Source organism: Sphaerodactylus townsendi, linkage group LG08, assembly GCF_021028975.2.
Source record: "Sphaerodactylus townsendi isolate TG3544 linkage group LG08, MPM_Stown_v2.3, whole genome shotgun sequence".
In the NCBI taxonomy this organism is placed as follows: domain Eukaryota; kingdom Metazoa; phylum Chordata; class Lepidosauria; order Squamata; family Sphaerodactylidae; genus Sphaerodactylus; species Sphaerodactylus townsendi.
This window is the reverse complement of record NC_059432.1, coordinates 51,276,068-51,299,276: the sequence shown is the minus strand read 5'-3', so window position 1 is coordinate 51,299,276 and position 23,209 is coordinate 51,276,068. Positions and strand designations below refer to the sequence as shown.

The 23,209-nt window shown below is 39.8% G+C and overlaps 1 protein-coding gene across 2 annotated transcripts in view; it reads right to left on the bottom strand.

The window, feature by feature from the left end:
• Window positions 1-23,209, bottom strand: part of RAB11FIP2 (RAB11 family interacting protein 2) — a 50,839-nt gene that overhangs the window by 22,741 nt on the left and 4,889 nt on the right. For both annotated transcript variants that reach the window (XM_048506002.1, XM_048506004.1), the window contains exons 2-3: window positions 13,423-13,865; window positions 10,132-10,600 (exon numbers count right to left, since the gene is read on the bottom strand). In XM_048506002.1, the coding sequence (XP_048361959.1) occupies window positions 10,132-10,600; window positions 13,423-13,865 (912 nt within the window). The remainder of the gene's footprint in view (window positions 1-10,131; window positions 10,601-13,422; window positions 13,866-23,209) is intronic.

Genomic DNA, 23,209 nt, shown 5'->3' with positions numbered 1-23,209 from the left:
GCTAGCCTGGTCTTTGTTGACTCTTCGAAACTAAGCTGGGTCAGCAAAGGTTATTATTTGGATGGGAGACAACCAAGGACATCCTGGGCCGTGACATAGATGCAGGCAACTGCCAACCACCTCTGAAAGTCACAGCTGACTTAAGGGCAATCCCATGGGCTTTCAAGACAAGAGATGTTCACAGGTAGTTTGTCGTTGCCTGCTTCTGCGTCACAACCCTGGACCTGGCTGGTGGTATCACATATAAATACTAATCAAGGCCAACTCTACTTAGCATACAAGATCTTATGAGACTGCGCTAACCTCAGCTAGCCAGGTCAGGAAAACTGTAACCGCACGTCTTCACAAACCCAACTTTTCAGTGCTTCAATAAATGTGGCCCATAGTTTAAATTATAAAATTATAAATCCTTCGGAACTGACTTGCCCCACATGTCCCGGTTCGGCTTCTGCACTCGACGGAGGCCAACCTGCTGGTGATCCCTGGCTCCTCAATAATGCGGCTGGCCTCCACTCGGGCCAGGGCCTTTACAGCCCTGGCCCCTGCCTGGTGGAACTCTCTCCCTCCAGCTGTCCAGGCCCTGCGGGATCTTGGTGAGTTCCACAGGGGCTGTAAGAAGAGTTTGGATTTATATCCCCCCTTTCTCTCCTGTAGGAGACTCAAAGGGGCTGACAATCTCCTTGCCCTTCCCCCCTCACAACAAACACCCTGTGAGGTAGGTGGGGCTGAGAGAGCTCTGAGAAGCTGTGACTAGCCCAAGGTCACCCAGCTGGCGTGTGTGGGAGTACACAGGCTAATCTGAATTTTCCAGATAAGCCTCCACAGCTCAGGTGGCAGAGCTGGGAATCAAACCCGGTTCCTCCAGATTAGATACACGAGCTCTTAACCTCCTACGCCACTGCTGCTGAGTTGTTCCACTGGGCTTTTGGAGAGAACGGCCGCTGATGCAGCGCACCCCCCCCCCTTTTGGGGATCTCCCCTCTCTGATGGTCCTCATAACATCTGAAGGACTTACTACTCCCCTCTCGGGAGGGTTTTAGCTGCTGGACACGAGGCATTATATACTGTAACGCTGTGTTTTAATAGAGGTTTTAACTATTTAATCCTTTAGAGCCATATATATGTTATTATAGTTGTATTTGTTATGTTTTAAACTGTGCTCTACTTCGATTTATATGTTGTGCACCGCCCAGAGCCCTTCGGGGGAGAGTGGTATATAAAACTAATAAATAACCAAATAAATAAATAGATAGATAGATAGATAACTAAATAACTAAATAAATAAATAGTTCAATCATAAGGATTCTATAACCCTTATGAAGGTAACATACTGCCACCCTTTTAGAATACGAGAGAGCAAACAAGAGAGCAAAATTTCATTTATTTTAATGAAACTCCAGCTCCACACAGACCTCTTTTAGAATACGAGAGAGCAAACATACACCAGTCAATGCTAAGCATGTACCAAAATTCTTACTTTACATTTGTACAGATACGAGATTAGGGAAATAACTCTTTAAAAGTACCCAAAGTAATGTTTAATGATGAATATATGCCTGTATAAAGAACATTCAAGAACAAGAAATTAATGGTTATGTTTCCCTAACCTTGCAAATCAATTGAACTGGAAAGCAGTTTGTGAAAAATGGGGAAACCATACTTTGCCAGCATTGAAGATGGAATGTTAAACCCCAAAATAGAAAACAGTGCAAGCATTTAGGCTGTTTGAAACTTAACAAATACTTGCATGATCAACAACAGGTATGCCAAGTTAATATCTGACACCTTAAAGCAGCCAAGCTTGAACATTAAATCTCATCAGCGTGCAGAAGCATGGAAATTCACAGATGAGACAAATAATGTTACACTGAGACTGGCAGAGACCAAGAAAGCAGAAAGATAAACAAAACAGATGGAGATTACTCCAGACATTTAAAAAATTTTTTGAGACGTGATTTTCAAAATGTTTGAAGTAGCAATAGAACATTTCAAAACATGAGAAGAGAAGAAGAAGAGTTTAGATTTACATCCCCCCTTTCTCTCCTGTAGGAGATTCAAAGGGGCTTGCAATATCCTTGCCCTTGCTCCCTCACAACAAACACCCTGTGAGGTAGGTGGGGCTGAGAGAGCTCCGAGAAGCTGTGACTAGCCCAAGGTCACCCAGCTGGCGTGTGTGGGAGTGTACAGGCTAATCTGAATTTCCCAGATAAGCCTCCACAGCTCAGGCGGCAGAGCGGAGAATCAAACCCGGTTCCTCCAGATTAGATACACGAGCTCTTAACCTCCTACGCCACTGCTGCTGTCAATAGATTACAGGATAAACTGTCAATACAGGATAAGCTGTCAATAGATTACAGGATAGAACCAAACAGGTTTAATTTGTATTTTTCATTGTACAACACACTGAAATTTCTCTTAACATGCTAAAAAATAACTTCTTTTGATATTTGCATCATAGTCTTTTCTAACAGAGCAATAACAAAACATACTCGCTGAAACAAAACCTGAATGAGTCTATAACAACTTTCCATTTAGTATTTAGTATTTCTGAACAAAAGTTTTTTTTTAATTAAGTGAAATTCTAAGAAAGAATCCAGAGTCTAGTAGCAGGGAATTTATTACTGAACTGTCTTTGCTAGAACTGGGATGGAAGATGGCAACAAAGGTATGTAAAAGACAAACACTTCTTGTTTCCAGCAGATACAGAGCTTAGCAGAATACGAACTCAAACACATTGAACAGTACTGAGTCAAACATATTGCATACTACAAAGACCCTTGGCAGCAAATGCTCACAACTTTTAAAAATAAACTTTGAAATAAATTCTGAAGGAATCATTAAGATCCTGCAGAAATCTGATCATCAGAAGGTACACTCTTATGATAAAATGTTCTTCTCCCTTTGGATAGAATGCAAAAGGAGAAGTGAAGAGTTGCCACCAGGAGGAATTAACAGCTGTTCATGTTAATTTTCTTTCTTCTAACAGCTTAGATGGCTAGAGAGGATACCTTTTCATTGCAACTTAGGTCAAATCCCCACTTGAAATTTGCACGCAGATCCAAACCTGTTCGTTGTGAAATCATGTCCTCTTCATCAGAGTTTCTCCCTCCCCACCGCAGCGAGCACACAGCAGACACACCCGGTTGCAAAACTTTAGCAATCCCCACTACCAGGCGAGCTCGCTTCTCCGGGCTCCCCTGATTGGCTGGCATGACTTGATGGGGCAGGACCTTTTCCCACTGCGGAAACGTACATTGTAGGGGCGTGATAAAAAAAAACCCCAGCGTGTAAAAGTTTAATGTTTAACTGTGCAAACAGTTAATCGTTACCTGTGTAAACTATTAACGATTCAAAGTTACACGTTTGACTGTTTAACATTTGCGTCCCCTTCTGCTGGCCGATCGCAAAAGCAGAAATGAAACCAAGGAAAGGCTGTGTGCACATCGCAGCGCATTCGGACTGGTTGCCATCCAAATTCCGCGATTACACTCCAGGGCTGGAACGAGTCAGGGTTTCCGCAAACCCTCAATCCCTCTCCCTTCTTGGATCAGCTCTGAACTGTGTTAATGGGGTCTATGCCACTTGCAACCAGGTCCTGCCGGAACGCGGATTAACAGGGAGAACGAGCGCCAGAAACGGAATCTGCCACAAAAGCAATGGGGAGGTCATTCCTCAAACCTGGTAAGTTTGTGTTCTGAAACCTGGCTAAGGTGGGGATTCAACCTTAGTTACAGCCTCTTCCAAAAGATGTTATAAATCCTAATTCATTGACTTACACTACATTTCATTTATTTTAATGAAACTCCAGCTCCACACAGACCTCTTCTAATTAGGAATTATCACTTAATGTGGCACAAACACTGTAGATTTGAATCCTTACTCACAAACAAGGAAAGCAGCCTAGAATTTCTGTATTAGACTGAAATACAGTGGACAAACAATTTTTCACAGTGGATTAGAAAGAAAAAAAAGGACCCCCTCTAAAAACAGTGGGTGAGTCCAGGATGTCCTCTCCTCATCTTACCTTCTTGGTAAATCCAATGCTCATTTCTCACTTGAGGAGAACATGACATCCTGATTCTTGAGATATTTTATGCTCTAATTGGGACACTGGTTGCTGACTATCAATGTATACTGCTTGCTGGAGGACTTGCTGCCCAAGTCAAGTAAATGGAATCCATTTTTAAGTGTTTGATAAACATGGAGATTGGAGACCAGACTGCTGCTCTGTGCAGCAGTTATTCTCTTCTTCTCTATTTTAATATTATAATATTCTCTTCTTCTCTATTTTATCCACACAACAACCCTGTGAGGCAGGTTAGGCTGACATAGTGACTGGCCCAAGGATGACCAAGGAGCTTCCATGTGAACCTAAGTCTCTCAGATATTAGTCCAACACTCTTAACCACTATATTTTTGCCTGCACATTTTAGCTTGTTTTAAATAGCTTTAATAATGTGCTTTTGTTTGTTTTTAATCGTATATTTTAAGATGTATTTTTATTATGTATGTTTCATATTTGTCCCTGATGAGGGCAGAAAGACAAAGTATACATTTTGTAATTAAATAAATAAATCAGCAGGTAGAAAGTGTGTATGGGGGCTTCTTAGAAATGTGTAGGCAGGATCCCTAAATCCTGAATGATATCCATCCCTCCATTATTTCCTCAAAAGAAGTCTGGGAAAGGAAACATATAACCCAGCCCCCTAAATCAGAGAACAACTCCTAGACCTCTTTTGGGTCCTCTTGATTTTGTTTGGGTTCATGTACTTAAAAGTGTCTGGGATTGTTGGATCTTTATGGCACAGACGAACAGTGAAGGGAGTTCCTCCTGCAAAAAGAAAGCGCCCTTCCTGGAGCAAATCCTTGTAACAAATTTCCATCTTTTCTCTATCTGACCCAGGACCAACTTAATGACAGAATTGCCTTATTTAGAACTATATCGTGTAATGGAGAGATAGTTTGGGTGCTGTGTGGCTTCAAGGGTTGCATGCAGAGATGCCTTCGATACAGATGTTGGCCATGCGTCTGTGGCTGGCATCTTCAGAGGATCCTCTGAAGATGCCAGCCACAGACGCAGGCGAAACGTCAGGAGAGAATGCTGCCAGAACACGGCCATACAGCCCGGAAACCACACAGCACCCAAGTGATTCCGGCCGTGAAAGCCTTCGACAATACAATGGAGAGATAATTACACAAGGGGCAAAAAGGCCTTATGAATGCTGCTTTAGTGAGCCAAAAAGTGGCCTGGGGTGTCAAATGCTCAGGGCTTGGATAGGTGATTGCCTCCCTGCATTTCTGGTGCTTGAGCAGGGGCAAAAGATGGTTTCAGGAATTCCATATAGTGCTTTCAACAAGCCTGATGATTGCCCATTCTTTGTTTCCACCTTCCTGGATATAAACAGTTCTAGCCATGCCTACCGGTCTGGTAATATCACCGGTCTTTTAAAATCAGAAAAAAGAGTCAAAGTTGTTGCAGAGATCCCCTTCAGAAGATGTTGCAGTGCCTTAGACTTCTGAAGCCAAATCAGCCTGGAACACTGTCACAGCCAAGATGGTAACAGTGATGGTGGGGATAGGGGAGAGAGAAGGAAAGTAAATCAGCAAAGCTGAAGAGAAAGTCTGTGTAACGACCAGGTGCTCCTGTCACCTCAGGGACCAACCTTGAGTCTCAGATACTCTCAACCTGAGTAGTGCCTCAGTAAGCCGCTGCTAGTGGTTGACTGGTCTTACAGCAGGCAGCCGCCAACTAGCCTTCTCCTCCCTGACGCCTTTATAGAATTCTTCTCCTCTGCAGCCCCACCCCTGAACCTGTCTCTTTGACCAGGCCCTTCCTGGCCCTCTGTTTTAAAGCTCTGCATTTTGGCTCCTGGGAGAACAGAACTATTCCTGCTGCTGGGCCAGCTTCCTGCCAGGCGGGGCTCTGAGAGAAGTCCTGCCTTTGCTGGCCCTGGCCTGGGATAGCTGCTGCCTGGCTCTCCCACCTGCTTGGGCTGCTGCAGCTTGCTGAGTCCTGCAGGCTTGAGGAGGGGTTGGCGGGGCAATTGGAGAGGTCTGGAGGCCTGGGTTTCCAGCAGCAGTGGCATAGTGGTTAAGAGGAGGTGCATTCTAATCTGGAGTAACCAGGTTTGATTCCCCGCTCTGCCGCTTGAGCTGTGGAGGATTATCTGGGGAATTCAGATTAGCCTGTGAACTCCCACACATGCCAGCTGGGTGACCTTGGGCTAGTCACAGTTCTTCTGAGCTCTCTCAGCTCCACCTACCTCACAGGATGTTTGTTGTGAGGGTGAAAGGGCAAGGAGATTGCAAGCCCCTTTGAGTCTCCTTACAGGAGAGAAAGGGGGAATATAAATCCAAACTCTTCTTCTCTTCTGTCTGACCTTCTGTATTGTAAAAGGGAGAGACAGTTGAAGGAAAGGAAGCTAGAAGTAGGATCTAATCACAAAAGAAAGTAAAGAAGAGATTTTTAAAAGTTCAGCAGAAATGAGATCTCACAGGGTGTGCTCAGATCCAACCTCCTGCATATTGGGATGGCTGACAGTGCTTCTAGGGATTATTCAAAAAGGAGTAACCAAGTGTCAGAATGTCACCTTCTTCTCAAGTAAGAAAATAAAGCCATGTAGAATATGAGACCTGATGCTACATTGAGGAGGCATTCAAATTTCTCATGCTTAACACATAAAGGATGTGCCCAACAGCTTAGCGGATATCAAGGAACACATCACTTAGGATGCATACATCTCAACCAAGCATAACTTAGCTAATTAAAATGCTACTTTCTTAATATGTCATTTTCATTTTTCTCTTTTTTTCCACCAGTACACTTTGCTAAGGCCACTACAATTTTCAAATGACATCTCAATTATGCAAGGGAATGGGTGAATAGATGCATTGCTATTATCGTGACTGTTCTATTAAAGAAATGTAATCTAAGGAGTTTATATATAACAAAAATACTAATTAGACACCTCACTGAGACACCTATCTATTCATATTCTCAAATCTGGCATATGATCATACTAGTAACAACCTGTCGCCTTTAACTACTGGGCTATTTGTTACCCTGTGTCCAGTGCCTAAGAGCTTGTTAATTACCCAAACTCTCTTTCTATAGGTCTTGTTAATTACCCGTCTCCTGTCTCGGAGGACCTTGTTAATAACTTGCACAATCCCTCTAAAGAGGGCCTAACAACACATTAAAATTAAAGATGCTTTTCTTTTAGCACCTGTCAAATGCTGTAAATTGAGAAATTTTCACATCAGTGTATTAGCCTACTGTAGTGTAGATTAAAACAACAAACATTTTTTTACAGAACGCTGAACATAGATCTGGTGACTTTATGCAGGACTTTTATATTTGCATTGACATTTCTCCTTGGGTATCTTCACTGTATGGGACTGTCCGGTAAAAAAAGTTATGCATGAACTCATTAAGTGTCATTGCAATGAATGAGTACAGTCATACTGATGAAGGAAATTCAACAGTACGTAAAATTAAACTTCCAAAGCTGTAGATTAGGACTTATAAAGCACATTTCATTACCACTAAAGAAGAACTGGGGTATTAGGGTCTAATATAGACTTGGCATTACCTGGGTGAGTGTCTGATTCCCAATGGTAACTTGAAACTGCTCCCCAAGTGATTAGACCAAGTCTCTGATTTATGGCATATTTCTCCGTAGCATGAGTTCTGCTTTTCATTTTTAAAAACTCATGGACAGTTCAACACTGATCAAATTCTTATCACTTAGCAAATGAAAAACATTTTCCAGAGAGTTATACTCTCCTTATTCATGCCAGTAAGATCCAGTAGTGCAGTGTAGAAAGTATTGTAGCCAAAGTTCAACCTCAATGGAAGCTGGTTACAGGTAGCAAGCTCAAGGCTGACTCAGCCGTCTATCCTTTCAAATTTGGAAAAATGAATACCCAGCTTGCTAGGGGTAAAGTGTAGATAACTGGGGAAGTCAATGGCAAACCACCCCACAAATGAAGTCTGCATAGAAAAAGTCTTGATGTGACATGACCCCGTGGGTCAGTGATGACTCGGAGCTTGCAAGATCTAATAAGTTTAGATAAGGACCCAATCAACAAATTGACTGTATCTTTTCTTTTCTTTTGGCAGTGAGATGAGAGGAACACATGAAGTGAGTTCTAGTTACAGACTCTTTATGGCAAATCTAATTTTGATTACAGTCTGAAGGTCATGAAAGGCTGCTTACAATTATTTCACAAGCACTAAAAACAACTTACAGTCCAAGTTCTAGCAAAACCTGGTTCAAATTAAAGGAGGGGAGAGGAGAAAGGCTATATGGAAGCTTAACTGACACAGAAAAGTGTGTGCTGTGCTGAAATTAGATGTAAATTCAGTCCCACCCTTTCACCACAATCTTTGGACAATTAGAATCCATCAAGGTGAATTAGGAATTGAGGCTTCAATATTTTTCCAATGCCAAGATTTTTTTAAAAATGTCCAAATATTTAATTGCTATTTTTAAAAGAAAACGTATGTGGTCTAACGAGCCAGACTGGACAAATGGTTCTTAAATATACACATAGTACACTTTCAATTTTCTATAGGCTAGAAACTTTCATTAATTTATTTTCGAGGCTAACTAAATTTTGCTTTCAATACTCCACAAGGGCAGGCTTATAATTCTTGTGGAAGAGACAGCCGGATCAAGAAGGCTCTGGCGGCCAGGGACAGCGTTCCTACCATGTTGCCTCCAGAGGGCTTCCAACCAGTGCAGGGAGGCAGTGAAAAAAAGCAAAGTCCTGGGCACCTGAAAGTCCTCCATAGTCTAAAACAGACTTATGCCACCCTTTTGGGTAGTTCAAGTCTGAGGGCTGAAAGCTCAGTGGAAGCCAGCACATTATGATTCTTGACAAATGTATTTTTCTTTTATGTACACTGAGAGCATATGCACCGGAGACAAATTCCTTGTGTGTCCAATCACACTTGGCCAATAAAGATTCTATTCTATTCTATTCTTCTATTCATCTTTGAGGTCCAAGCCCACTGCTAGATTGGGCACCATCAAGCTGTGCAGCACCCACCCACTGCCATCTTTGCCCCCTCCACTGGTGCAACTGCTGCTTGTCCTGGAAATTTGGGCATGCACGTCAGAGCGAGCTCATGCTGATTTCCCAGGTCCCTTTGCCCTGCTACCCTGGATTGAGCTGCTCCCCTAATATAATAATAAACCATTTATTGTATCAGCAAATCTTAACAATTTTACATTGGTAAAAGAGCGGGAGGGGAAACTGGTCACCCAGCTCAGCAAATTGCTACATTCTTATCCCAACAATTTTCTGATTTTAATCCTTAGTGATGGTAACATCTGGTTCTATTCACCGACTTTCAGTAGCCTGTAAGAACACCCTTAACTACTCCCATTACAAGGCCAAGGAGCCAAGACCAGACACAGCACTCCCTCTCTGATTCCATGTTCCTTGGTATTAACATTATTTTTACTCATAGAATTTTTTCATATACCTTTCAATGTCTTCAGACAGAAAACAGCTTAAAAATGGTATAAGTAAAACCCAATGTTCTTTTGCTTTGGGGAAACAGAAATCTTGAAGATTTGTTTGGCTCTACCTCCTACAGCAGCCATTTTGTGGTTAAACCCATCCCCTCATTTCAGAATTTAAAAGTTTTCCACAGACTAAAAAGGGTTGGGGATGCCTGAACTATAAGCAACCAGACTGGATTTCCTAATAAGGGAATTTACAGAGCTGTATATCTCAGTGAAAAGGCTATCACCAAAGTCATGATAAATGAACATACAAAGGAGGATTTTAAGGCAAGAAAGAAACATTCCTTTTTTGCTTCCAGAATTCTTCCCACCAGTCAGTTAAGGTCAGAAATTGGTTTTTCATGTTAGAAGTGCAAGGCTGTTTATTAATAGGGGACATGGAGGATAGAGCTTCCTACACAACAGCTGAGCTAGCTCCATTACAGCCTACTAAGAGCCATCTGGGGCTCAATACTACTGTAAAAATACAAAGAAGAACTATTTCGGAAGTCTATAGCTCTAATTAAAGCCCAACATATTTGTGCTTGAACACCTAATGGTTTCAAGTTATAAAAATAGTGACTGTAAGACATAACATTTAAATAGAAAACCTTACCTAGAAGATGACAGCACACTTGTCGGTTTGAATCTGCTTGTAAAGGGATTAGTTGGATCAAAATCAAAATGGCCTTGATGATTTTCCCCAAATGGACTAGGTGATTTCAAGTCAGCGGAGCCATCTGATCCTCCGTTGCTAAGTCTTTCCGACCGCTTGCTATCTTTTTTCCCAGTGACTCTTTCAAAAAGACTAACCTTCTCCTTTTTCTCTTTCTTATGGTCTTTTTTTACTTCATGAGTTTTTGAAAACAAGCCTACATTTTGGTCCCATGAGATAGGATTCTCCTCAAATGGATTCTTCTGTCTCGGCAGTGTGGCAAACTTCTGAGGCAATGAAGCGCTCACGTTTGTAAAAGGGTCATTCTGCGCTCCAAAAACTGACTCGCTGTCATCAGCTGTGCTGTCAAGCCGATTCACTTTAGTTGTATCTGCACTTAACGTCCGTCTGTGTGGAGATTTTAGATTTCCTGCAAATGATTTTGTTATTAGAATACAATTAATGACAAGACATCAAAGCTGGTTGTACACTAAAAAATCATTCATAACTTGCTTTTAGAAGCTGTTGCAAATAATAATTATTCCAACAGATAACTACTGATAGTTTATTTTTAAAGAGTTCTTAATATAGACAAGGCCTGGTGAAAATTAGACTTATTCTAATCCAAATCATTTAAATGCAAGAATGAAGAATGTGTTCAGATCTCATGTACTGAATCAGTAGGATTTATAAGCCAACCTTTGACTGGGTGCTTTTCATATGAAAGTCCTTGTGGGTGCCTAAAAATGTCTTGTAAATTTTTGTAAGATATTCTAAATATTATCTGAATCGATAAATGCCCCTTTTCTACTAACTCTGTAATTTATAATGCCAATAAAGGCTTTGGAATTGGAATTTCATATTATCTGAATCTCCATCAAAGTAACTCTAGGTAACTGTAAAGCTATGGGGGGGAAGTAGTGGACAAGTTGGAGTGGGGAAAGAGGAACAGTATTTTTCCTCTGATTTTTTTGTTGGGGGGGAAGATTCAACTGGAAAATAGAAATGTGAAAAATTAAAAATGGCACTTATAGAAATATTTTTTCCTTTGGAATAGTGAGTAGAATGCTTCATAAGGAATAATTTTAAATTTTATTTTAATTTCCCTTCACTCCCTCAAAATACTAGCAATCGATACAACAACTAATTAAGGTCATTTACAGCACCAGGGTGATTACAAATTCCTGTATACTAGGGATACACACACCCATCTGATCATGACGACTCCTTCAGGTTCTCCCATCTTCTATACCGCGTGAAAAAAAACTGGTCTAGTCTTGTAAATACATACACCAAATGAAAAAAATAAAAAGGCTTGAGAGAAAAGACAAATTTATTCCAATCAATGGCTATTTTCATTTCTTTGAAGTTTACAGAAATTTAAAAAAACCCTCAGAACTGGAAGCTACTAATCTTTCAGAAAGTTTTTCTGTTTAGAAAAAGAAAGTTGAGGGTACTGTTTTAAGCAATACATTTCAAGTGACACACTATGAGGTTTCATGTGGCTACTTCTGTCCACAGTTTCAATGGTACTCTGTGTGTCTGTGATGTATTATTGAAGAGATATGTATTTTAAAGTTTAACTCAGTCTCTAACTCTAACTCAGTCTCTAACTCAGGCTCATTCCGCACATGCAGAATAATGCACTTTCAAACTGCGTTCAGTGCTCTTTGAAGCTGTGCGGAATGGCAAAATCCACTTGCAAACAGTGGTCATTTTCCCACTTACCATCGGCTGCGCGCTACTGTCACCAAGTAGCGCGGGGTCCCCCGGCACTCCGCCACCACCCCGACGCTGCCGCTCTCGCGCCCCCTCAGCGCGCGTCGTTCCTGGTGCTCCTCAAAACGGCACCTTTTGATGACCCCGCGCAGAAATGACACGCGCTGAGAGTAGCATGCAGCAAAGGGTGGTCATGGTAAGTGGGGAAACGACCAGTTGTGAAAGTGGTTTGAAAACGCATTATTTTGCGTGTGCGGAAGGGGCCTCAGTCTCTAAAGTTTAACTCAGTCTCAGTTTAAAGACAGTCTCTTAACATTGCTAATGATCAGGACAGAACCAGATACCAGGTTTCTCAGCGAGTTGGAAGCTTGAAAGAATTATTGTTAGTTATGGTGTATACGTGAGGCTATTTGGGTAGACAGAAGTGGCTGTTTCTGCATAGTTTTCTGAAGCAGAAAAAAAGTTCACATAAGAACTTCCCTTTTACTACAAATATGATGCTATCTATTTGTAACTTGTAGGTGGGGGACAATTGTGCTTTAACATTTCATAACTATATCCCATCAATGCAATATTGTCAAGCTATAAATGTATACATAATATATTTTGCACTCAAAGTAAAGAAGTGAGTTTGGATTTTGTATGAAAAAATCAGGATTGAATATGTTATAGATTTTTTCCCAAATTTCTACAATTTCCCCACATAATTTCAAAATTTCCATTGTATGAAAATAATTTTGGCTTTATTAAGAGGCAAAATACATCTAGACACGGTGATCTACCATCTGTTTCAAATTTACTTTGCTCTAAAACTACAGGAGAATGAGCAGTAGTGAACAATCAAGCGAGTGCCCAGGATGGAAAGATACAGTGATTAGAATACCATCATAAACCATTGTACGCTGGAATTGGCAGCTAACCTACAACATATTAGCAAAACTGAGCAAGTCAATTGTACTCCAATAGGATCAGCCTGTGGTGGGTTTCAAATAATTTAACAACTGGTTGTCCACAAGCACCATTTTAACAACCGAAGTGGTGCGAACCTGCTGAATCCCACCACTGGGATCAGCTATCGTTAATCTAAAAAGCAGTCTCTGTCATGGAGAAAAACTAAGCAGAGTCTTGGCATGGTATGAATGGGATCATAACAACATTTCAGCTGCCACAGTCAGCTGTCACAATTCTCTATATGTAATGGTTTCCTATTTGAGGCATAACTAAAGCTGATTTACAATACTATCTGCCACATTTGCATGCAGAGGATATCACTATAGAAGTCAGCATACATGGAGTGAGAAGCAATGAGATGCCTGCAAAAACGAAGTCTTTTCAGCACTGATTTAAACATTTCATTTTATCAAAACTTTGCATATTTTCAAAGTATTTTTTATTATCGTCATTGGATTTTACACATTTAACTTGTTCTTCATTCAGGCATCTTCTGAGAGTTGGCACAGAAGTACATATATTAATATCAGATACCAATGTCCAACCATTGTCACTGATTAAAATCCAAAAATTTTAACTTACCGCTTTCATCCATAGAACCAACAGACTCTAGCTGACGTCTGAAAAGGTATGGATTGCCAACTGTGCCTGATTTATTTTTTTCTGAAGACACTTGAGGTCCAATTAAATCAGACATTGAATGAGCTGATGATAGTCTCTGAGGTCCCAAAAGGAAAGGCTTTTTTGGTTTTGATTTTAACTGTATTTCACTAAGGGAAGCTGCAGCATTCATTTCTGGAGTATGAGTGCTTGGGATGATTGCAGAAGATGTATCCAAAAGTGTCCCATCAGTCTTGCGCCCCTTCATTTTGTCCTTTAGTTTAGCAAAAGGAGATTTAGTTTTGTCCTTCATTGAGAGATCAAACATACTTGCTGTCATATTGTTCCTCATAAACTGTATGTTGACCTTTATGTCTCCTCTGTCTTTAGTTCTTTTTCCTTGTTTAGATTCTAGGCTAAACCACCTTAAAAGAGAAGATAACACCCAATAAACTGTGTTGCACTGAACCAAATATTCTATTCTGTTTGAACTGCCGCTTAAAAATCTCATTTAATAATAACAAGATACAATTAATAAAATTAAACCATCTCTACATCTCAATGGTTTTGGACAAAGTTTTAAGCATACATTTTGCAGCATAGGATCTTGACATGAAATGTTAGCAATTAAAAGCTGATTTCTGTTAATCAAGAGAACGTTGGTACAAATGCAGCAAGCATACTCAAATATTTTCTGAATGTTCTAACCACTTGAAATGCATTTTTATTTATAAAGCACCCAAACCACTTAAATGCTACTTATTGTCTATGACATTGTCCCCACTGCTAAACCTTTCCTCCTGATGCCACCATCTCAATCACATGCTCAGATCACTCAGCACTGCCTGTTCACCTGCTGTTCTTGGAAGACGCATTCCTGAAAACATGACCTTAACAGTTCTGGACGTCAATAACTTACCTAGCAACCTCCCCCCCCCCAAAAAAAAATGCTTAGCTACATTTTCCAGTGTTGGTGGGGGCTTTGAAAGCTCAGTTGTTAAAGGAAATATTTGGGCCTTCTGTATGTCTAAGGGGCCCAGAGCTGAATGTTCTTTTGACCTCCTTTCCATACCCTGTCAGCATCCATGCACATGAACTTTCCAAATATTATCTATATGTACAAACTCTGTTGAATTAAACACACTCTTTTCAGCAAATGGGATTGATTCTTATTGGTTCTGGGATCGCCAGAATTGCTGGGATGCTTAAAAAAGGTGCCAGCACTATGTATAAAGAACTTGAGATGACATAGTAAGATTTTTTTGCTGCTTTGGATTGGGGTGAATTCTCCATTACCTCTTCCTTAAGTCATGTTCTGCAAGGAAGTATAGAAAACAGTAAGAAGAAACCAGTTAATTGGATATATATTGATCAAATTGATAAGCAAAACAAGACAAGAACAAAATCCTCCAGCATAGAGAAAATCCAGTTAAAAATGTACTGAAATTATTCTTGGCACTGCCCATCCACACACTTGTAAAAGGTCTTGAAATATTCACGGACTTCAACAAATTATGATGCGTATAGGAAACTCAAAAGATTATACCATTAAATAACTGAAAAACTCTTTTAACAGTTGGACTAATTGATCAAACAATGTGGTAAACTCCTAATTACTGAAGTAAATTAGCTTCCATGCACATATGAATAAAATCAAAACTATGTAGTAATTTGAACAGAACACTAGCCTACTTCTCCATTAAGCTTTAAATCCTTGGTATCAGAAAACATAAATATACTAAGTGGAGTTTGTTAATGTTTTAATATAAGGTAAGAGATAGAAATACGTTAAATGCTTATTTTAAAACAAACAAAAAGCTTCTTCTAGAAATAAGACCTCTGAAATATGAGGAAACATGAAAATCCAAAATCTTTTCTCCTTCATTTAAGAAAAGCAAACCCTTTCCCCAAACAATGGTGTTTTCCATAAAGGGTTCAGCTTGATTAGTTTCTTCATTGCTGCTATGGCAGCCGATACAACACAGCACCATTAGAGCTTCCACATGGCAAATTTCCCTGCCCAACTCTCCCACACAGGCCATCTCCCGAACCACCGAGGTGGGGGACTTTTTTTGTAATCCACATAATGCCACAAGTCACTTTCCTTGCAGATATATGCCGTTCCCCTTATATCTTCACAACCAAAGCGGCTATTTTTTAAAAAATGAAAGCTGAAAATTCAGAGAAACTGATAGATTACAATAACATTATAATGATATGTCCATTGCCAATCTTTTAAAAAAGCCATCCAGTAGGATGTGAATGGCTGCTGCAGAGCATTTGAGCAGAGGAAATGATGCAGGTGGGAGTAGGAAGATCTGGACTTTCCTGTTCATACACATGTCCCCCAACTTTTCTACAACCTCTAACATCACAGTGAAACAGACTTGGGGAAAAATTCAGGAAAAACACAGAAAAGGCAGGAGCTACATAGTAGTGGGATTCAGCAGGTTCACACCACTTCGGCAGAAACGGTTGTTAAAATGGTGCTTGTAAAAAAACAGTTGTTAAATTATTTGAATCCCACCTCCGGAACCGGTTGTTAAATTATTTGAATCCCACCACTGCCGTGATGCTGTGGCAAAGCACCACTGCCGTGATGCTACATCCCAATAGCCCCCAAGCTGGGACAAACACCACTACCATTTTCATACATTAATCCTAGATCCTAGAGCCCTTCGGGGATGGGGCAGTATAAAAGTTTAATAAAATAAATAATAAATAAATAAATAATAAATAAATAAATAAATAAATAAATAAATAATCACTCTATATTTTATCACGGAATGCTATGAACTACATGTGCATCTTACTTATACACACTTACTTAGATGAAACGTCTATTTATTTTGATAGGACTTGCTCACAAGTATGCAGTCCTGGAGAGTTAGCAGATCCAGCACTTGAGAACAGAAATGCTCCACTTTAAAAAATTGAAAAACTATTCAAAGGAAACTTAGCTTAATGTATATAATTTAGAAGGAATGGCAACTGGCGACACTGAGAAATAAGCTCTGTAGTCATTTCAATTCAGGTTTGCCTAAAAGCTCTGTAACAGTAACTAGTAAATATATTTTCATATTGGCATATGTTTTCAATTAAAGATTTCTGAACTAATACCTGATGTTTATTATGTTTATAATAATCCATAATGGACTTTAAGGTTTTAAATAAACATCTTGGACTCTCCTTGTGGCCAGTCTACATAGCTAAAACCTGCGAAATAATTTACCAACCAACCCTTAATACTCATTATTAACAACTAGCATGTTTCACTACTTGCACGGCCTGTATTCACAGACCAAACAATCTTGACACAGATAACCACTGATTTGAACAAAGGACTCCGATTAATATAAAGGCTACACTTTGCATACAGCCTTTGGAGTCAGTGCAAAGAAAGCTAACAACAATTAGGACCAATTTCTTTTCACCCTCATTGGCAAAGTGGAACAATACCTGTAGGTTCATATTTGCAAAATAATTCTAATAAAACCTGTGTTGATTTTTCAGAATATCTGTATAAATAGAGATATACGCAGTGGCCTTTTAAAGCAGAAATCCAATAGCAGACACTGTAATATATGCAACTGTAGTGACACTAACTTAAAACTAGAATTAGAAGTCAATCAGAGTCTAGGAGTTTTTTTTAAATGGTACAATGTACCGGTATACATCTTTTATAGTACTGGGGAGAACAAACTCAAGTACCACATATACTCATGTATGTCGAATTTTTCAACACATTTTTAATGCTGAAAAAGCTCCCCTCAACTTATACACAGGTCATTAAATTTTTTGTGTGTTTTTACTCTGCCGGCCAGCAGGGGGCACAGTTTTTATGCTAGCGGCACCAAAATTTCAGGGTACCCTCAGAAGACACTCCTGATGATACCAGCCAAGTTTGGTAAAGTTTGGTTTTGGGGGTCCAAAGTTATGGACCCCCAAAGGAGGTGTCCCCATTCCCCATTGTTTTCAAGGGGAGCTAACAGTAGCTGGGGCTACCCTTTTGAGGGTCCATAACTTTGGACCCTCTGAACCAAATTTCACCAAACCAGGCTGGTATAATCAGGAGAGTCTCTTTATGATACCAGCCAGGTTTGGTGAAGTTTGGGTCAGGGGATCCAAAGTTATTGATCCCCCAAAGGGGGTGCCCCATCCCCCATTGTTTACAATGGAAGCTAGTAGTAAATTTCTACTTCTGATAATATCCCTCTTAAAATCTAAGCTGGGTTACATTTGGATATACAGATGAGGAGGAATCCAGTTTTGAAGGATTTTAACTCTTGTGTTTTAGCTTGGTTGCTGATTGAGCTAAGGTTTTTGTACTTTTAAAGTTATTGTTGAGACCATATTGTTCTTGTTGACCCTCTTTTCCACTTACAGAGCCAGTTTACTGTTTTTCTTTGAAATAAATATTCAGAAACATTTAACCTACTGATGCCTCAATTAATGTAATTTTATTGGTATCTATTTTTATTTTTGAAATTTACCAGTAGCTGCTGCATTTCCCACCCTCGACTTATATACGAGTCAATACGTTTTCCCAGTTGTTTGTGGTAAAATTAGGTGTCTCGATTTATATGTGGGTCAACTTATACACGAGCATATACGGTGATAAATCTTCTGAGTAAATGAATGTGAACAAGGGTTACTGGGACAACAAATGTTTTTTATTAGATGGGGCATGCTACGTAAATAGGAGAAGAATATTAGGAAAAGAATTTGGCAAGAAGATATAAGTTTTAGCATTGAATTATTACATACCAAACTTATTTCCAGTTTTTACATTATAGTGTACTAAAACACATTAAAAATCATTTGATTATCTATGTGGGGGGTTGTTTACAGTATTTCTAGATACAAAAATGCACACACATTTAAGCATTTACAACAGCTGGCTTCAATTGAAAAAAGCAGAAAAGGGAAAAGTAGAATCTTCTTACTATATAATTGAGCAGCAGGTTCCCGATAACAAACCAGAAAAAGCAAGGACTGCTGGGAAGTATAGACCTCGTATAGACCATTCAGGAGGGTCTAGATTCCAGCTTTCCCCACAAAAGGAAAGATTAAACATCCCAGCAACCTTTGCAAAGGCTGCCACTATAGGGGACGTGGCTGCCTTCGCACAGGTACCTTTCAAAAAGGAGGGGGTACCATTGCAAAAGCGGCTGCATGAAGGCAACAGCACCCTGCTGGCTCCCCTCCCTTTTGCAAAACCAGGATCCAGTTTTGCAAATGAGTGGAGGGGGCATGAAGATGGGAAGAACTCTCCCCATCTTCATAGGCACAATGTTGGTCCCCCCCCCCCGCCATTTGCAAAGCCAGGATTTAGCTTTGCAAACAACAATTTTCTGAAGTCTGTTGTATTTTCTTACTCAACGAGCTTTATTGCTAGTCACAGATAACAAAAGACAGTAACAATGGGGTATTAGATAGAATCTGACTGATAACACTCTACTACTGTTGTAAACAATATATATCATATTATGATACATTGCTAAATACCACTCAGACAACAATCAAAAGATGTGCAAAATGTCCCCTGATTTGAGCAATACAAGAAGCCCACAAATTCACTTGTTTACAGATTTTTATTTTAAATGTTTTGTGTAAGAATTAAATCTAAGGCTGTTTTTGCATGGGCGAGCGAGCGTGGGGACGGGGGAAAGCGGCACGGGGAAAACGCCACATTCCACCCACTGCCGTTCGCACGGTACCAGGTAGAAGATGTTGCTTTTCAAAAAACTCACTCGTTGAATGAGTTTTGAAATCAGCATTTTCGCACCACTTGAGGGGGGCGAGCATGACGCTGCTGCTCTGCGAACAGCGTCCCAGGGATGGTGTTTTTACCGTCCCTAGGGTGCTGTTTTCCGCCCGTGTGGAAACAGCCTAAGATTCTAAAAATCACTACAAGATCTAATCTGATGGAAATATAATGCACAAACCATCATTTCTTCAAAAAGGTGCTTTTGCAAATATAAACTACATTAACAAGGAGTGTGTACTTAAAATATATGCCCATTGACTTTTTTGATCTAGTGACATTGTGAAAAGAAGTGTAACTAAGACTACTGTTTCTATTATGGCTTCTTCCCTACAACACAAGTGTAATACCATCAGTGATCAATTAAGATATTTCACAGAAATTACAGCATTTCCAAAATACAGGGTTAAGCAAATATACAGAAAGCAAGTTTCTAAAGGTGTTGTCTTCTACATTTTGGCCTCTGTCTTCCATAACACTAATCCAAACTAATATCAAATGATATGGAAACCCATGCTACTGACCCAAACAGCAAATCTTACTTTCCAACGTCAATCTGGTTGAGGTTCCTGAGCACCCTTCCCCTCAGTCACAGGAAAAAGAAACTACAACTGATAAAACAACCTGTACTGTACTTATGTGAATGGGTTCTTGAAGCTTCATCATCCTCCAAAATATTTCTAAGTATAGACTGGTTAGTGAGGAAGATACTACATTTATCCAATCATGACACAGTCTGCTTTACCTCTTAATTCTCACTGTGTTGAGAAGGAAAGAAACAGTAGTTTCAGATTTTTCTGAAGTAACTAAAGAACAGGCTCTATGCCCCCTTTACTCCATCCTCAGCAACATCTAACCAAGGGAAATGGAACATGAGTAGCTCATAGCACTTCTGGTGCAACGACACAAGATCTGTGAATAAAATCTTGATGATCACCACCTGCACCAATTCTGAACAAGAGTTTAAAAAGGCCCCAAAAACCTAAACTAATGATTTTTCACACTCATGAAAGGAAAAAAAAAATCTGAATAATGGTAATAAAAGTATTTATATGCCGAGTGATATTAACCATTGTTTTAGCTGCTTAAATCTTGTGCCAGAATGAAGACAGTAAAATATGTAATACAAGAGGGGCCCCTTCATAATATCACAGCTTGAAGAAACTTTACCACACGGATTATTTTAAAGGCATATACTGTTCAATGGGGCAATCAAAAGTAATTTAAATGTGCTACATACAAGAGACTATTAGTCTGTAGTCTAATATACTGCTAAAGCCACATCAACCATACTTCTTCCTGATAAACAGAAAGTCTTACATATTGCTTGGTCAGAAATCTTCCTAGGAACTCTAGATCAGCTGGTAGCCTTCATTTTCCTTACAAAGAAAAAAAAAGCACACTAGGGAATTGCTGACAAAGTTTAGCATTGTGCAGAATATTAAATATCTTTTTTGTAATACTCTAGTGACTCTGAAGTCTGTCTCTTAGAGCACCATATGTACAGCTGTGTTGGAAGGAGGAAACTATTAAATATATTAAAAACTAAAAATATTACCAATAAAGACACTTCATCAAATATTTGGATCATTTATCCTCCCAAATAAGCACTGTTATGGTCACATCAATGTCACTTTGACTATAATACTCTAGATCTGCTAAATGCGTTTGAAAGCAAAAAAATCTCAATTTAATAAAAAAAATATTAGCTGTTCTGAAAGAAATTGAAATTATGCTTGCCGGGCATCCAACTTTTGCATTTAGAATTATGAGTCCATGGGCAGCTCAGAATACCAATGCACTCTTAATCTCCATATAAATAACTACAACTGGACTACATATACCAGAAATCTTATTTGTCCATAGGTTTCACATATACACCAAAATGGTGTATGAAAGAAAAGTGCTACTAGGTTGGGGAGGAAGAATAAAATACTTCTGATTCTTGTTTTCCTAAACAACGGTATTCTAACATTTTTACAATGCCTACATCACCATGCAACTGTCTTGTTTTCCTATATCATAGTTATAATATCACCATGCATTGGAGATCTGTCACCTATAGTAATTTACCAAGGTTCAGCTTTTTGGCTACAAAGAAACATGCAGGCTAGAACTAAGCCCATACAGTCTCTTCCACACTGGAAGAGTGAGAAATGCGACTTTCCAGGCAACAACTTAAAAGACATTTTGGTCTTAGTGCTCCAGTATCTCTAGTTCAGATATCATGCTTCCATACTGAAGTTCTATGCCAGGAATGTTGAACGTATTGTAGGAGGCACAGATATGACATAAATGTGACTTGGTTGGGCTGGGCCCGGGGTGGGGGGTGGCTGCCTCAGCTGGCCCCAGAATGGCACTGGGGGTGCTTGGACTGACGAACCCACAGAAAGACTGCCTTGAGAGGGTGTATCAGGTTCATGAGTCAGTGGAGGGAACCAATCCCTTGCTCCCAACCTGGCCTGGTAAGGGGAGAGGGTTCTTCCAGCTGGCTCCCAGGCCTGATAAACAGTCTCAAGGGTGCGGATGCAGCCCCTAGGCTATATGTTTGACATCCCTGCTCTATGCTGATATCCACAGGTCTCAGATTTTGCCTTGAACACTTTCTTCATAGGTAGCATATACATTCCTTAAATTAATAAATAAATCATGATTGCCCTGTTCTGCTTTCAACTCTGCTTGTTTTCTACACACTGAATTTCCATGTTTGCTTAAAGAGCCTACAAAAAACATGAAGTCTAACATGTACTCCATAATATTGACAAAGTAGTGTAAGGCCCTTTTGAACACGCACCTTAGCATGAGAAGGTTTGTGTATGTCAGCTATGCCGTAAGGAGTGTAGATTCTATCAAGAAGCTTCACTCTTAGCAGAGTCTCTCAAGGCAGTAAGGGGTTGATTTGATTTAAAGGGTAATGTTATCATTTATGTTTTAAACTGTTAGGCACCTTGATGGCTTTTTTGAGGGCAAAAACACAGGCTATAAATGTTGTAAACAAATGAAAAAACATACATTTCATTTTCCTTTATATATGCACTAAGTAATTCTCAAGTCATATGCAACACAACGTGTGATATAAATTCCACATTTATGTAGATACTGGTCCCCTGCTTTCATCTGAAAAGCAAGCATGCATTGGGTCTTTCTTACAAACACAGGTACATAAGTACATGCAGGATGAGTTTACTGTAATTTCTGAACAGAGCTACATTCCTGCCTTATTGGCAGCCATGTTGCAATGGTTCCTACTACCCTTTCTTAAAATTCCCACAGTATCTGTAGGCTAAAAAACATTAGGGTTCCAGCCAGTGTGGTGGAGTGGTTAAGAGCAGTAGACTCTAATCTGGAGAACTGGGTGATATATGGCGATATCCACATTTGTATTTGGTGTGAACCAAATTTGTTTCCACACTCCTGAATTCCTGTTGGGTGACCTTGGGCTAGTCACACTTCTTCGGAATTCTCTTAGCCCCACCGACATCACAAGGTGTCTGTTGCGGGGAGAGGAAGGGAAGGGAGTTTGTAATCTGCCTTGAGTCTGCTTACAGGAGGAAAAGGTGGGGTATAAATCCAAACTCCCTTTCTTCTTATTTAAACTATAAAAAGTCTTATGACAGCAGAAGCCATAACCTGGCAGGGGAAACTGAGAAGCCAAGTGGTAGTGATAATCTAGGAACGTTCTATTGATTAACTTTTTAGAGGCCAAAAGACATACACCAATACAGCCAGTGACAGAAAGGTATAAACTGTTACACTCACATTTTCCTTGGCTTCTCACCTCCTTTTGCCATGTAATCATGAAGAGTGACATGCTGCAAGGACTTAAATGACATTTCTTGGAATAGGAATTTACTTCAGACTTGTAACAGAAAATCATGGCTGTTCAATATAAATTGTGGCCCTTAGAGGGTGTGAAAAGATCTACATACATTATGTTCCAGTTTTCACACCATTTACTTCAGCTGCAGTAATTTGCATTGTTAGAGAAGAACAAGGCATTCC